The sequence below is a fragment of the Crotalus tigris genome, unplaced genomic scaffold, assembly GCF_016545835.1.
Source record: "Crotalus tigris isolate CLP2741 ecotype Arizona unplaced genomic scaffold, ASM1654583v1 scf7180000019004.2909048, whole genome shotgun sequence".
Classification (NCBI taxonomy): Eukaryota; Metazoa; Chordata; class Lepidosauria; order Squamata; family Viperidae; genus Crotalus; species Crotalus tigris.
Genome location: NW_024097319.1, coordinates 946,451 through 961,121, shown reverse-complemented (window position 1 = coordinate 961,121; position 14,671 = coordinate 946,451). Strand labels below are relative to the sequence as shown.

The window sequence follows — 14,671 nt, the reverse complement described above, 5'->3', positions numbered from 1 at the left end:
TTCATATATTACAAAGGTACTATACTACTTGTATATCTTATCCCTCTTACTATAGGGCCTCTTTATATCCAAAGTTTATTCTTTTAACCATATTCAAACAAGTGTTTAATCATATAGTACTCCATCTGGTAAATTGAGTCAAATCTCTTGAATCTAACTCTAGTCGTCTTCTTTTGCCAAGTAGCTTTCCAAGTCAGTATGTTCAGTTTGCCAGGGGGATTCTTCCTGTATTTGTGTGAATGTTGTTGGGAATAGGAAAGACAAATTAGGTAGGATGTGCGTTTTTTGTCTCCCAAACAGTAATGATTCTCCTGGCAGCTCTATAATCCATTTTGTTAGATCTTCTTTCTTATCCTCAAGTTTGTTTTGGAGTCCTGAAAGATAAAATATCTTTTCCATTTTCATTGTTGTAGCAAAATCTTGCAGATTTTCTTTTGTTTGTATTAAGTTGTGATTCTTTTCATTTGCAGCTTCCTTATTTGGGTCACTTTCCTCTAGTTTGTGTTCTGTTATCTGATTTGTTTGTTCATTCTTTATGGTCGTTTTCTGAGAGTTTTTTAATTGTAAGTTTAGATTAAGGATGTGCTTGTTTATGTCATCAAAGTTGTTTTTAATCTCATCATGATTTGAAACAATTGTCATTTGAATCTATCGCAGCATTGCATACATTTCCTTGTGGAATGTATTTGTCTTGTCTTAGACTTAGAGTATTGCTCCTGCAGATCTCTGATGTCACAGGCTGGGGCCTTCAAAAGGGAATATTAGGTGTGGTTTCCTGTCACTTTTAGATAGGTATGCAACATCTATTTTATCTTCCCCCTCCAAATAGTCGTTCACCGGTACCATAGTTTCTATAATTAGCTTTGTCAAGCCAGCCAATCTTAAAATCGAAACAACTAAATCTTGTATAGTTCTTATCTTTATAATCCAATGTGTTTCCAATTGTCAAAGCATCACTAAAAGCAGTATTTTGTAACAGTTCTTCTGTTCATGGGTCTTACAGTTGTCATCCAGCCAAAATTTCAGTCCAGAGTGTTTAACCACCTAAGAGCTTTCTAGTAAACTCCCGCCTAGAAGACTAGCCAAATGTCAAGGTTTTTCTTTCTCTGCAAATAATTCTTGAGCTTAGAAATCACAGCTCAGTAAGTATTTATAATCCCAGAAGGTCAACAGTGTTTAAAACAAATATAGTTCTCTATAGTAAATAGCCCAATGTATTTTCTTTCCTTTGTTCCCAGCTCTTCTCTATTTGGGTAGAAGTCACTGAGGTTCAAAGGAACAAGTTGTTCTCTATTTCTGAGCATCTTGCTAATTTCTGAGTCAATGCAGCTGTAGTTTTATAATCTAATCCTCCACTAGATGTCAGTAGCTATTCATTTTCCAACTTTTAAAACAGAATTATTTTCTTATATTTTCATCAATACTCTTTCCAATGTAAAATCTTAACAGGTTTCATAATTTTCAGATTTATCCAGACTGTAGTATTAACTTCATTTCAATATATTTCTGTCCCCCATAAAAATTAATTCACCACTTCCGTCTATGGAAGAGTGGGGGTGCCTTCCCCTCCTTTCTCACTTTCAGAGGATTTTTTTGCTTCTTCAGGATCTTTTCCAGGAAATCAGTTACAAAATAGGAGAGAGAAGATCGATATTCTCACCCAGTTCCAAGCACGCTGTTCACAGTTGTTCTGGTTAGTGCTTTTGGACTTTAGCTGCTGGTAGCTTGGGCTAGTCACTGAGGTGTAGCTAGCCTTTCTCCTGTCGGGTTGGAGGGCTTCCCCTGGATCAAACGGATCGACCACCATCATTCCGCAATCATCGGGGGGACCTCCTTCGTCGCCTCTCCAGGGTGACTGTAGACCCATTTAGGGTCCCCTAGCAGGATGAAACCAGCCATGGGGTGCGGAGCCCTGCAATCCCTTGGCCATGTCGCTATGATGCAAGACCGGAAGTCTCTATGTTAGAATTCTTATATGTATGCATATATAACGCTGATAAATTATATCTTAAAGATGTAAGATATTTTAGATTTTGCAAGTCCCTCCCCCCCTCCCCCCCGTTATAAAATGGAGAATTATATCTTTGACATCTATGGAAAACATCTCATTTGTTTACTTGGGTTGAAAGAGACTTTTCTCTGATGCTCAAATCAGTGGCATCAATTTTTTCAGAGCAATCGCTTTCAAATTCTGTTTGAACAAACCACAAGATTCCTTAGCAGCTTTCTAGAGATTCTCAATAAAATAAGTAGCTATTTCCTTGAAAGTTTATCAAATATCTATTTTAATTCCTTTAAAACTTACAAGCAAATGAGAGGATTGAGGTTGCTATGCAAACAGACACAATTATACAATAAATAAACCTGTTATTAGTATTTGCTAAGTCCTGGGGCTCACTATTTTTCCAGAGACAACAGATACAGACTTGAGGCAAAAGAGTTGAATGAATATCTTTAAACACTCCTGAGACAATCTAAGATTGGAAATTACTGTTGTAGAAATGTTAACAAACTAATATTTTCTTATGAAAATATACAGTTACATACGTTGGTAATACTGTACAATAAATGTGTATTTAAGTTTTGCATAACTATAAATTGATAAGAATACAACACTGGAAAAGTTTCAGTAATAAAAAGTGATTAGAAAACTGCAATGAAGTTAAGATCATTTTATTCCTACCCCCGTCTCCCTGATGAATATGGTCTTATAATTAACTTTGATAAGCTTTATAATTTATATAAATTGATACTAATGCTATTTCTATTAGAATTTAAAAGAATTTGAAAGAAATGATGTATACTATTCTGTATACCAAATTTCAAACCAATTAATAATATCTGAAGTTGTTTCATAAGAAATTGGTTAGATTGAATATAAGAAGCAATTGCATTTAAAACTGCCAATTTGGCCAAGTAGCTAAAAATCCAAAGCTGGTTTATAAAAGCTAAAGCTAAATGTGGTTGAATATTGAATTGATTTTGATAATTCCACCTTTGTAGCTGTACAGTGTGAAAGAAAACCTGTTGAAGCATCACGAGAAAAATCTTCAAATTGTGCAGCTTCTACAGAAAAGATTTATATTCGAAAGGATTTGCGAAGTCCACTTACAGCAACTCCCACTTTTGTAACAGATAGCGAAACAGCAAGGTATGCAAATAGTATTCTAGTTTTGATCTCTTTTACATTTAGGCCTTTCTGAAAAGTATGAAGTTATCTTTGTGTTCTTTCATTTCAGATCAACAGGAATGTTGGAGTCTGGAATGTTTGTTAATATTCATCAGTCTGGATTAAAGAATGAACCTGCAGTACTGATGGCTGCAGATAAGGTATTTAATAAAACAGATGATTTTTATAATATTAAAGAATCGGCTTCCAACTTTCATCACATCAACCATAAACTAATATAAATAGCATTCTATCCTCTTTTAAAGTACAAATTTAAAAAATCTCTTCACCTCTTAGCCTAGCTTTTATCTATAAGCAATTAGGGAATTGTCATCTTTTTAGTCCTTTTTTAGCAACAAGTCATTAGGAGTTACCAGAAATATAAAACAATTTTTCCCTGATCAAATAATCCAAATTTATATTCTTTCTTTTTTGTTCTTCACAATTGTAACCTTTAAATTATTCTAATGGCATCATAGATTTTGACCTTTCATCAATCTTTGGCAAAAGGAGTCTTCAGTGTTTTTTTGTAATAATAAAATGGTATTCTCCAGAATTTCTTGTCGCAGCTATTCTAACCTTTTTTATTTTTTATATTCCCATTTTGGTGATCTCAATTTTGTTGTCTTCCATGCCTTCAAATTCTATAATGTCAGGTTAAAGTTTTTTCCATTTTTTTCTCATCTTCTGAAAATGAATCCACTAAAATCTGAATCTTTTCTGAAATTTTAGTTAGCAATATCTCAATCCATTAATCAAAAACATTTTTAAGGTAAAAAAAGATTGTAGTTGGTTTAGCTATTTTAATTTTTTTCTGACTGGTCCTTTAGTTCCCTATAATGTCCATTTGCAATTTTCATCAAATCTCATTTCTAATACAGATTTAGATCCATTTCAGTTTTTCCCCCACAAAAATATTACTTAATTATTTTTCATATTTTACAGAAAAATATTTCAAAATCTCTTTAGTCTCCCAATTTGTTTAAAACTTAAATTCATTTTCATTTTTTGCTTTTTGCTAATTTGTAATTATTTTACATTCTTTAGTCTCTTAAATCCAAGAAGGTAAAACACTCTACCGTGTTTCCTCGAAAATAAGACCGAGTCTTATTTATTTATTTTTTGCTTCCAAAAGAGGCACCAGGTCTTATTTTTGGGGTTGTCTTTTCCACTCACCTCCAGCACTGACAGCCCCACCCAACCAGCCCATTTCTTCTGCAGCCGAAGGAGCTGCTTCATTCTGCAGCTGAGAATGGAACTCCGGCCTCATAGTCAAAGGCCTTTCCGGAAGGCACTGCAGCTGAGAACTGAGCTATGGATTAAATCCATAACTTGGTTCTCAGCTGTAGTGGTCTTCCGGAAAGGCCTCTTGACTGCGAAATGCAGGCCTGGGGACACCGCAGAACAAGTGGACCAGTGAGGAGAGGCCTGGCTGCAAGGTAAGTGGGTGCGGAGTGCGTGAGGCAGCTCCACACCCCTACCCCCACCCTAGCTTGATTTTTAGGCATGCGCCTCGCTCCAAAACTGGGGCTTATTTTGGGGTAGGGCTTATATTAGGCCCATCCCCAAAAATCAAACTAGGGCTTATTTGGGGGTATAGGTCTTACTTTTGGGAAAACATGGCAGGTGTCAAACTACTCAACACTTTTGAAGGTTCTGATATCCATAAAGTTAAATTGAACATTTCTGAATGTGATTAGAAAGTGAGTTCAATTTGGTGAGTGCCCTTTTAAAGGCTTGTACCTTTTCTGTCAGTTAAAATGCATCTTTTGTACATTGTTTTAAAATATTTTACTTTGGCCTACTCTTCAGTATCATCACCTCAGTGTTTATGCTGATCTTTGGATAGTTTGATTGAATCTTTGCTCACCACAAAAATATTAAAATTACCTCAGAATTCAGTTGAAGACAAAAGTAGTTCCTGAATAATCTTTACCAAAGGAAGTTGTCATAAAGAGGAGATTTGCAAGAATCCTCTTTTCATATTCAAAACCCACATGACTTCTTTTTTATATTTGACAGAGAATGTGTTTAACAACATCATGCTAAGCCTCTTAAATGGATATCTAATGGCAAGATTTATTGGGATTCTTGTTTCTGCAAGTAAGAGAGTTGATAGTCATTATTAGTTGTGTACCATCTAATATTTCAGTGGTTATTAACATGACAATTGCAGCTAATTCTACCAGCTTAGTTTCTGCAAAACTCTATCAAAAACATTGCTAAGCAATAAGTTTTAGCTAAAATATATAATGACTTGGCTATTATAGTACTTTGATTTTTGTGTATTACTCAAACACCTTATAAAACTACCAACAAATATTCTGCAATAGAAATACTAGTGTCAGGAATGTTACCTATCAATAATGACAAAGTTACTTTTTCCCAATCTTTAGGTTGAAACGTGTCAAGGAGATTTAAGTACTTTAGCAAATGTTGTAACTTCATTAGCAAATCTAAATAAGTCCAAAGATATATCTCAAAACAGTGATGATCTGTCAATCATAGAAAACTTAAGCAATGGAGATACATCACTGTCGGAGCTTCAGCAAGATGAACATGCAAGTGCTGATGTTACAAGGTAAGGAGTAATAGTATCCAAATGTTATGACGCAACTTAGGAAATGTAGTAGAATCTTGAAGAAATATGAAAAAATAATGTTGAATCTTCTGTATCTTAGTAAGCAGCATGGATCAGCCAGCTAAGTGTTTAACAGAATTTAATAGAGATACCTAGTTAGAATACATGGACTTTGGTTTTTTTTAATGAGATTTCTTTATTTATCACCTTTTGTGACCTTCTGACAAGCAAAGTCAATAGGGAAGACAGGTTTACTTAACAATTGAATTACTAATTTAACAACTGCAATGATTCACTTAAGAATTGTGGCAAGAAAAGTGGTAAACTGGGGCAAAACTTGGCAACAAAAAATTTTGAGCTCAATTTTGGTTGTAAGTTGGGGACTACATGTAAAAAGAAAGAAATGAAAGTAGTGTAAATAAAACAGATGTAAAACAAAAAAACAATGGAGAATATTTGTAGCTCAGGGTTGCAATTAGGGGTCCTTGGTGCTCTCTGAGCTTGCTTGTTTTCTTGCAGACATTTCATCAGTGCTAGTAAGGAGTGCCATTTGCTGTCAGTTTATTTTCTGGTATCTTGCCTGTCTGTGTGGGTGGGGGCCAACCAAAGAATCCCTAAGACTGCCCCCACCCACACAGACAGACAAGATACCAGAATATAAAGTGACAGCAAACAGCACTCCTTACTAGCACTGATGATGTTACCTAGTTAGGGTAATGAAACATCTGCAAGAAAAAAAGCAATCTCAGAGAGCACCAAGGACCCCTCAATAAAAAAAAACAAGAATATATCAATAAAATACCAAAAATGTGGATGGGTGGAGAGCAGGGGGTGAGGTGGAGTCTGCCATCAATCAACCATTCAACTCCCCCATTGGATCCTCAGGCCAACTAGCAGAGCCAAGACTTCAGACTCCTTGGAAGGATAGGAGGGTGGGGGCAGATACTACCTAAAGATTAAAAGGCAGGTGCTGCTGCAGAGAAGGGTCTTCTGGATCCTAATAGTTAGAGTTCTGTAACCAACAGGACCTGTAATAGGCCTTTCTGCTGTCATGAGTACAAGCCCGGACCTATGCCATTAAGGGCTTTAAAGGTCATAACTAACACCTTGAACACACCTCAGAAGTAGATCGATAGGCAATGATGTTTGTGGAGCAGAGATGTAATATGGACCATCCTAGGGGCCCCAAAGACTGCTCTCGCCACTGCACTTTGCACCAGCTGAAGCTTCTGAACGAATTTTGACCCATGTAGAGTACATTGCAGTAGTCCAGATGAGAAATGACTAGGGCTTGAGTAAGTGAGCGCAAGGAGTCATAAACCAGGAGAGATTGCAGCTGGTGCACAAACCGGAGCTGGGCAAAAACTCTCCTAGTCATGTCTGCCACCTGCTTTTCGAGCAGGAGATAGATGCATGAGTATTATGCCCACTTGCTTCATTATTTTGGCATTCTTGTCTTTTTAGAGTGCCTCGAATCATTATTTTGTGGGTTAATTAACAATAGTTTCAATTTATATTTGAATTAATTAACTATGCTTAACTAGGATTAAAAAAAAAATCAGAACCTTGCATCATAGATTGAAGTTGATTTATGATTCTGATAATTTCCTGGAGGTATGACCCAGAATTTCTTAGAGTATCTTAAGTATATGCTGATACTCAAACTTATGTAATAGCTTTCTTTTTAATATTGAGTGAGTGAACTTTGAGACTGTAAGCATGTCAGATAATAAGAATGAACTGTTTGAATCAGCATCCTGCTGCTTGTGGCTCACGCCTCAGTATTTTGTACTAAAAATAAATTGCATCTTCAGGTTCTACCGGTTTGGTCTTCAAAATTTAGGATCTGGAAACTCATTTCTGATTATTTCTTTCCTCTTAAAACTTAATTTAATTGGTATTCTTTGAATCAATAACTTTTTAAAAGTATTTTTTGCCTTTCGTACTTGATTAATCTTAGTGTCCAATGTATTGTTTATAGGGCATTTGATACTCTTGCAAAAGCATTAAATCCAGGAGAAAGTACCTCATGTCCAAGTTCTGCAGAAAGTATGGAAGCAAGTGCACATCTAGCTGGAGAAGAAGCAGGCATAAATATTGTTGAAATAGAAGGCCCACTACTTACCGATGCTCATGTAGCTTTCCGGGTACTTAAAATATGCATTTATTTATAACTCTGCTGTTTAACTTCTGTAAGGGTTATTTTAAAGTTTGAGGTTATATACATTTAATATTTGAGGAATGTATTTGAGTTCAATTTGAATGGCTGACAGCTCTAGAGAATATATACAATTGCTTAATTGTGCAATATAGATAGTCCTCATTTAACAATCACAAGTGGAACCAGCAACTTGGTCATTAAGTTGAGCAGCCACTAAGTAAAATTGTTACTGTGCTTGTGATCTTACTTCATCTTTTGTTTGCTTTACAGACCTGCAAAGGTCATAAATGGCAGAATTGTCACAAAGTTACTTTTTATCACTACTGTAACTATGAATAGTTGTTGTACAAGGCAGTCGTTAAACAAGGAGTACCAATAGAGAACATTTAGCAGTAAGGAGAATTGATGTTTTTGCAGGAAATGAACATAATAGTATGGTTTAATAGAAATTCTAATAGATATGGATACTAAATATCCACCATGAGGGGTCTGTGGACTAATATTACTAGATGTGAAATTAAAACAGTGTAAATAATTTAAATAGGATGTGACTATTTTGATTTTTCCAACCAGGTTTAATGATGAATTTTAATAATATGCTGCTAAAGAATGAATTATTTCACATATCAAAACCAGTATAACATATCTCAGTAAATAAATTTCAGGTTTTTTGTAGAATTTAAAAATTATGGGCTTTTTAAATGTAAAACACGTCTCCCATTATTATGTGACTTAATTTGGGATACTTGTAATCTCTCAGCCTAGTGCTCGAGGGAAAAGCCAGGTCATAACAGCTTTTCAGAAAGCCTGGAGGTTGGGACTTCCCAAATCTGTTGTGCAAGGGGTCACAACAGAGAATTTAGGGAAATAAGCATGGGTTAGAACAAGGGTGTCAAATTCGCCACGTCACGTGACATGTCGCGAGATATCACAACTTTTTTGCATTGCCGGAGCTGCAGTGGGCACAGCCTCCATATGATGCAATTGGCCCATGAACTGGCAGTTTGACACCCCTGGATTAGAAGGAAAAACAAATTTTTATCTTTGCTAAGTTAACAGTGATATTGAAATGGGAGAAATTACATGGACAGTACTTGCTTATTCTGTAAACTGTTTTGAATGAGCTATTCTTTATTCTCTCTTAATATAGTTTTATTGAAAGAAATAAATTTATATTTAAATATTTACATTAAGTTTTTATAATAATTCATTTCTCTGAGACAGATTATTGAGAATATTGGTATTGTTGATACTATATTAGGCTTTGAAATACAACACACACACTTACACAAGTTCATTTCTAAAAACTTTTTCTGACAGCTCACCATGCCTTCACCTATGCCTGAATATTTGAATGTTCATTATATTTGTGAATCAGCATCCAGATTGCTTTTCTTATCTATGCACTGGGCCCGTTCAATTCCTTCCTTTCAAGCTTTAGGGTAAGTACTGAAAAAGTTGAATTAGATCAGGGCTGTCAAACTCGCAACGTCACGTGATGTGTCACAGTGTATCACGACTTTTTTTGCCATTGCTGGCAATGGGGTCGGCGTGGTTTCACTATGATGCATCCGGCCTGTGGGCTGGTAGTTTGACACCCCTGAATTAGATAATCAAGTTTCTGAGCAATATTTCTCTTGGCAATATGTCAAAATATTTAGCTTAAATCATTCTAATATAATTGCATGTTGAATGGATAATTACAAATCTATAATTTTTAGCTGGCAAAGTCAAGCATTTATAGTTGGCCAAACATTTTATGCAAGATCCTACCTTTTTCTGTTGTGAGGACAGCATGCAAGCCTCAGTGGCATTGCTTAAAGTCATCCTAAGCATTTTCCAATAGCTTCCAACCTCTCCTTCAATTTTTCTTGACAGAGTGAACTTTTATGACCAGAATATTCTAGATACTTTGCTTATTTTACACAACTGTCATAATTACATCTTATTGATTATGCTTAGCAGACAATGATGATGCACTTGCCGTGACCAAATAAAATCCCTGAAGCTTGATTGTAATTTTTATTCTTATAGCGTATTATACATGAGAAAAAAGGCATAGTGCCATAGTTTGTTTTTCTGGCCTTTATTTTAGAAACAAGAAGAGCAGAATTTTTCCAATTGAGCTTGCTTTATAACACAGAATTATATTACACTTTATATATACACTTTATATTACACTTTATAAAACATTGGCTTTTCTCAGCATTTCAGTTTCATTTTCTATCGTGTTAGATACTTCCAACTGAACTAGTACCACACAGCTGAGTAACATCTTAAATATAGTATTCTGTGGAGAAGAATTTTATCATATGGCTGGTTGGATGGATTTAAATGCATTGATACTGAACTATAATGTTGATTTGGTTTGATTATATGAATCCAAACATTGTAGTTTATAAAACATTGTTTATGGCATTGTATGATGTGTGTGAACCAACCAATAACCAAACTGCCACCATCTCTTTTCCACTCCCTGATTCCTGCACTACATTTATTGATGAGACACATTTTATTAAAAATATGCCTGGAACTTTTCTTTATATAATAAGAAAGACTGCATAACAGAGTTATGCACATGTTGAATTGAAGCAGATATTTTCATTAAATAATTCTGGGTTTTGTTTGTTTTTAAATAGGCAGGACAATAGCATATCATTAGTAAAAGCCTGCTGGAATGAACTTTTTACACTTGGTCTGGCACAGTGTTCACAAGTAATGAATGTAGCAACAATCTTAACAGCATTTGTTAATCATCTTCACAATAGTTTACAGCAAGGTAAATATATTCTTACCAGGGTTGTACATAGATATGGGTGGTCTTAGTAACTTGTGTTATTTTTTTGCTATTGAAATCTTAAGGCCTATTTGCATCTAATTGTATTTCTTATATTTCTTTTTGCCTCATATACCTTTTCCTTCTTTTTCTTTCTTCCATTTTAATCTGTTTAGTTTTTAAACTTCATCTTTAGTAGCAATCAGTCAAGTTTAATGTACTCTGTGGTAATATAAATAATGCTGAATTTATAAGTGTGTATTTAAGTGCATTCATGCCACTGCTGCTTTCACTCTCAGTAAAATAGAAATGGCACTATTTCATTATAAAAATAAGAGGAAATAGGAAATAGTCACCATTACCTGACTAATAAAAGAACAGTAAATCTCTAATCTATTAGTTGGGCTAGACCATGGGTTGGCAACCTGCGGCTCCGGAGCTGCTCTTTGAGCCTTCCCCTGCAGCTCCCAGCCTCCTCTGCCATTTGCAGAGACAGACACAGAGAGAGGCATTTGCACTTCCCTTCTCTCTCTCTCTCTCTCTCTGTGTGTGTGTGTGTGTGTGTAAAAAAGAGAGTGGCCTTACACTGTTCTCCGACGAGCTGACAAGCTTATTGGGTGGGGCTCCTGTCTTTGCTGCGTCTCTGCAGGAAGCAGGACGGGCAGGAGAGAGCCAGCCCAATAAAAATCAACTTGTTGCAGAACAGCTTGAAGCCAGCTTGCCAGGTGAGCAGAAGATCGAAGAGAGGAAGAGAGGGGGGGGAGAGGAAAGAGAGAAAGAGGAGAGGAAAGGAGAGAGAGAGAGAGAGAGAGGGAGAGGAGAAAGAGGGAGAGAGGAAGAGAAAAGAGAGAGAAAAGGGGACAGAGGGAGAGGAGGGAGAGAGAGAGGGAGAGAAGGGGGGAGAGGGAGAGGAAAGAGAAAGGGAGAGAAAAAAGGGAGAGAGAAAGAGGGAGAGGAAAGAGGAAAAGAGGGAGAGAGGAAAGAGAGAAAGCGAGAGGAAAGGGCGAGGGAGAGAGAGGAAAGAGAAAGAAAGAGGGAGAGGAAAGAGAGAGGGAGAAAGAGAAAGAGAGGAAAGAGAGAGAGAAATAGAACTCATGCACAGCAGCCTTTATTTCTTTTTAATTAAACTCTTCAGTGAAGCTCTCTCCCCCTTGCGCGCACATGCACATGCGCATGCACGCACAAGTTTTGCGGCTTCCAGTATTTTCTTTTCTCTGGGAAATGGGTCCAAGTGGGTCTTTGAGTGTTTAAGGTTGCAGACCCCTGGGCTAGATAGTATCTTTTAAAATCTATTTTTTATTATTTTCCCCTGGGCAGGCTGGTAATTTTTTTTTTTGACAAATATAATAGTGTAGAAAAAACATAATATAAGGATGTATTATTATTTAGAAATACTTGAATATATGCAAAAAGGAGATGAATAAAAGATGGAATTGAAAGGAAAAGAGTAAATGTATAAACAAGTATAATTCCATTATTTTTATATCACTTTCCTATCACACTTATCTTATATATGATTTCATACATTCATTCATTATTTCTGTTCATCTGTTTATTTATTTGTTTATTTATTCCATTTCTATAGCTGCGCATCTCAATCTAATTGATATTAGTTTATCAATGAATTAGCTGAGACTTTGGTTAATTCTAACAGAATATATATGTAAATTATGTATTATTTCTGCAGACAGAATATTAAACATTATTGTTACATAGCTTGTGAAAAGTGTACTTAACTATTTTCTGACTGAGCGTATAATAGTGGTTATCTGGTTTAAAATTTATTTCAATTTAAAATATTTAAAATTCTAAATTAGTAAGAATCTTTTTATTGTTTTGTATTAATGTAGATAAGTTGTCAGCAGATAGAGGAAAGCTAGTGATGGAGCATATCTTCAAACTTCAGGAGTTCTGCAACAGCATGGTGAAGCTTTGTCTTGATGGTTATGAATATGCTTATTTGAAAGCAATTGTCCTCTTCAGTCCTGGTATGTAAACAGATGAATTTAAAGCATTTGTCCTTGTTCTGTGTGAAAATATGGCCTACAGAAAAGCTGCCTCCTTATATATAAATTCTTATGCATGGCTGCTTTAACTAAATTTATCTTAGCATCGTATTCTTATGCTGAAAAATTACCTTTATGTTAAAACAATAAAAAAAATTGTCCTTAGCTATTTTACCTGAAATTACACTAATCCAAATAAATCTGATCCAGACATATTTGAATATATTTTGGGTGGAAACATTCTCTTCTTGGGGGAAATAATTTGTGCCATAGTTAACTTTTCTATAAATACATTGTCTGAGATCATCCATTTTTGTTAATATTTCATTTTATCAATACATAGATATAATCTAATAATTAACAATAATACATGGATGTCTCAGTCATCTTTAAATCAGTATGTGGGCTGTGAATGTGGTCCAAGATTGATGCTGAATTCTTACATGAATATGATGCTGAAGTACAGCAATTTGAGAAATCTGACAATATGTATGTCCCAGTAACATGTTTTTGGAGTCATTTTTAAACTGAAACTGGCCGTTCAAATAAAATCTTACATGATTTTATACTAGATTGTCAAAATCTCACAAAATGTTTATTTAATTTTTATTGGGAAGGCAGGGTCTCTTTTGGAAATTTGCCATGATGTCTAGGAAGCTTAAGTTAATATAGAGTGTTGTCCTCTATTCTGGATGGATCTTGGAAGGAATGCACCAATTTTGTAATATAATTGTTATCACACAACGACTATGAGCATTTTTCACTTCAGTAGATTTGGAATTCTGATCATTTTCTCTACCTGTTCAAATAAAATGTTATTATTTCAGCAAAGTCACTATAAATGTTACAGTCCTAATTCTCAACATGTGATGAACAATTTTAAAATCAAAATATTTGTCAAGATATGCTTAGTTGCACCCTTCTTATAGCTGTGTTATTTGAAGTAAATATAACTATAGATTTATTTTAGATCATCCAGGCTTAGAAAATGTGGTGCAGATTGAAAATTGTCAAGAAAAGGCATATATGGAATTCCAGGATTATGTAATGAAAGTATATCCAGATGATACCTACAGGTGTGTAGAATCTGAACAAATATTTGTTTCCAGTTTTTTTAAATGCTTCTTTTAAAATTTGTTCAAGAAACTTCAAGCTTTTTTTTTTTTTAATCTTCACTGTGGGGTGATATTGCTATAGTGTTATCCTGTTGCGTTTTCTTCCAGGAATACCATTAAATGAATAGTAGATATAAATTTAAATTCATATTTGATTTTCCCCTAAAATAATAGGGTGTAAAGATACTGACTGTATATAGTCTAGTAAAAAATTAAAACTGTAGGGCTGCCTACACATTTTAAATGTTTATTAGTATAAAAAACTACATGGTGCCATTGATGTGTACACAGATCAAGAACCTGTCAGATACTTTGTACAATATTTCAAATTTAGTACTACTTGTAGAAATTCTGCCTGTCACAGGCAATATTGTGTTCACTTGAACATTTTTTCCTACAGCACAAAAATATTTTAATCAACAAAGGTTTAAAACATAGCATATCCTTTAATCAATTACTATTAATGTAAGAAGATCTTATAAAGTTAAGATTTGGACTAGTTAGATTTTTTCCCCCTAGTAAATAATCCCTGAAGGAAGTCTAAATCTCCGTACTGCTGCCAGTGTGGCATTCCTCTAAGCATCTTGGTTTTCTGTATGATACAGTTAGTAAGTACAGCTACTAACTATATTGCAAAACAGATCCCTCTGTTGCTACAAAGAAAACATAAAAACCATCTTCCAGGATTTTATTGTCTCAGGCTGTTTAGGCTTACTTACTTATTAGCTGTCCATCACCCGTATAAGGTGACTCTGGGAAGCTTACAAGTTATAAAATAAGTAAAAAAAATAATTAATGAAAACATTAAAACTACACATATTATGATTTTAAAACTATAATGAAATCAGAACCAAGAGTCAGAG

At 34.9% G+C, this 14,671-nt stretch overlaps 1 protein-coding gene across 5 annotated transcripts in view; it reads left to right on the top strand.

Annotated features, from left to right (window-relative positions):
* NR2C1 (nuclear receptor subfamily 2 group C member 1) overlaps window positions 1-14,671 on the top strand; it is a 42,313-nt gene that overhangs the window by 24,910 nt on the left and 2,732 nt on the right. For all 5 annotated transcript variants that reach the window (XM_039358134.1, XM_039358136.1, XM_039358137.1 and 2 more), the window contains 8 exons: window positions 3,004-3,151; window positions 3,240-3,330; window positions 5,566-5,750; window positions 7,732-7,897; window positions 9,232-9,353; window positions 10,551-10,690; window positions 12,538-12,675; window positions 13,664-13,769. In XM_039358134.1, the coding sequence (XP_039214068.1) occupies window positions 3,004-3,151; window positions 3,240-3,330; window positions 5,566-5,750; window positions 7,732-7,897; window positions 9,232-9,353; window positions 10,551-10,690; window positions 12,538-12,675; window positions 13,664-13,769 (1,096 nt within the window). The remainder of the gene's footprint in view (window positions 1-3,003; window positions 3,152-3,239; window positions 3,331-5,565; window positions 5,751-7,731; window positions 7,898-9,231; window positions 9,354-10,550; window positions 10,691-12,537; window positions 12,676-13,663; window positions 13,770-14,671) is intronic.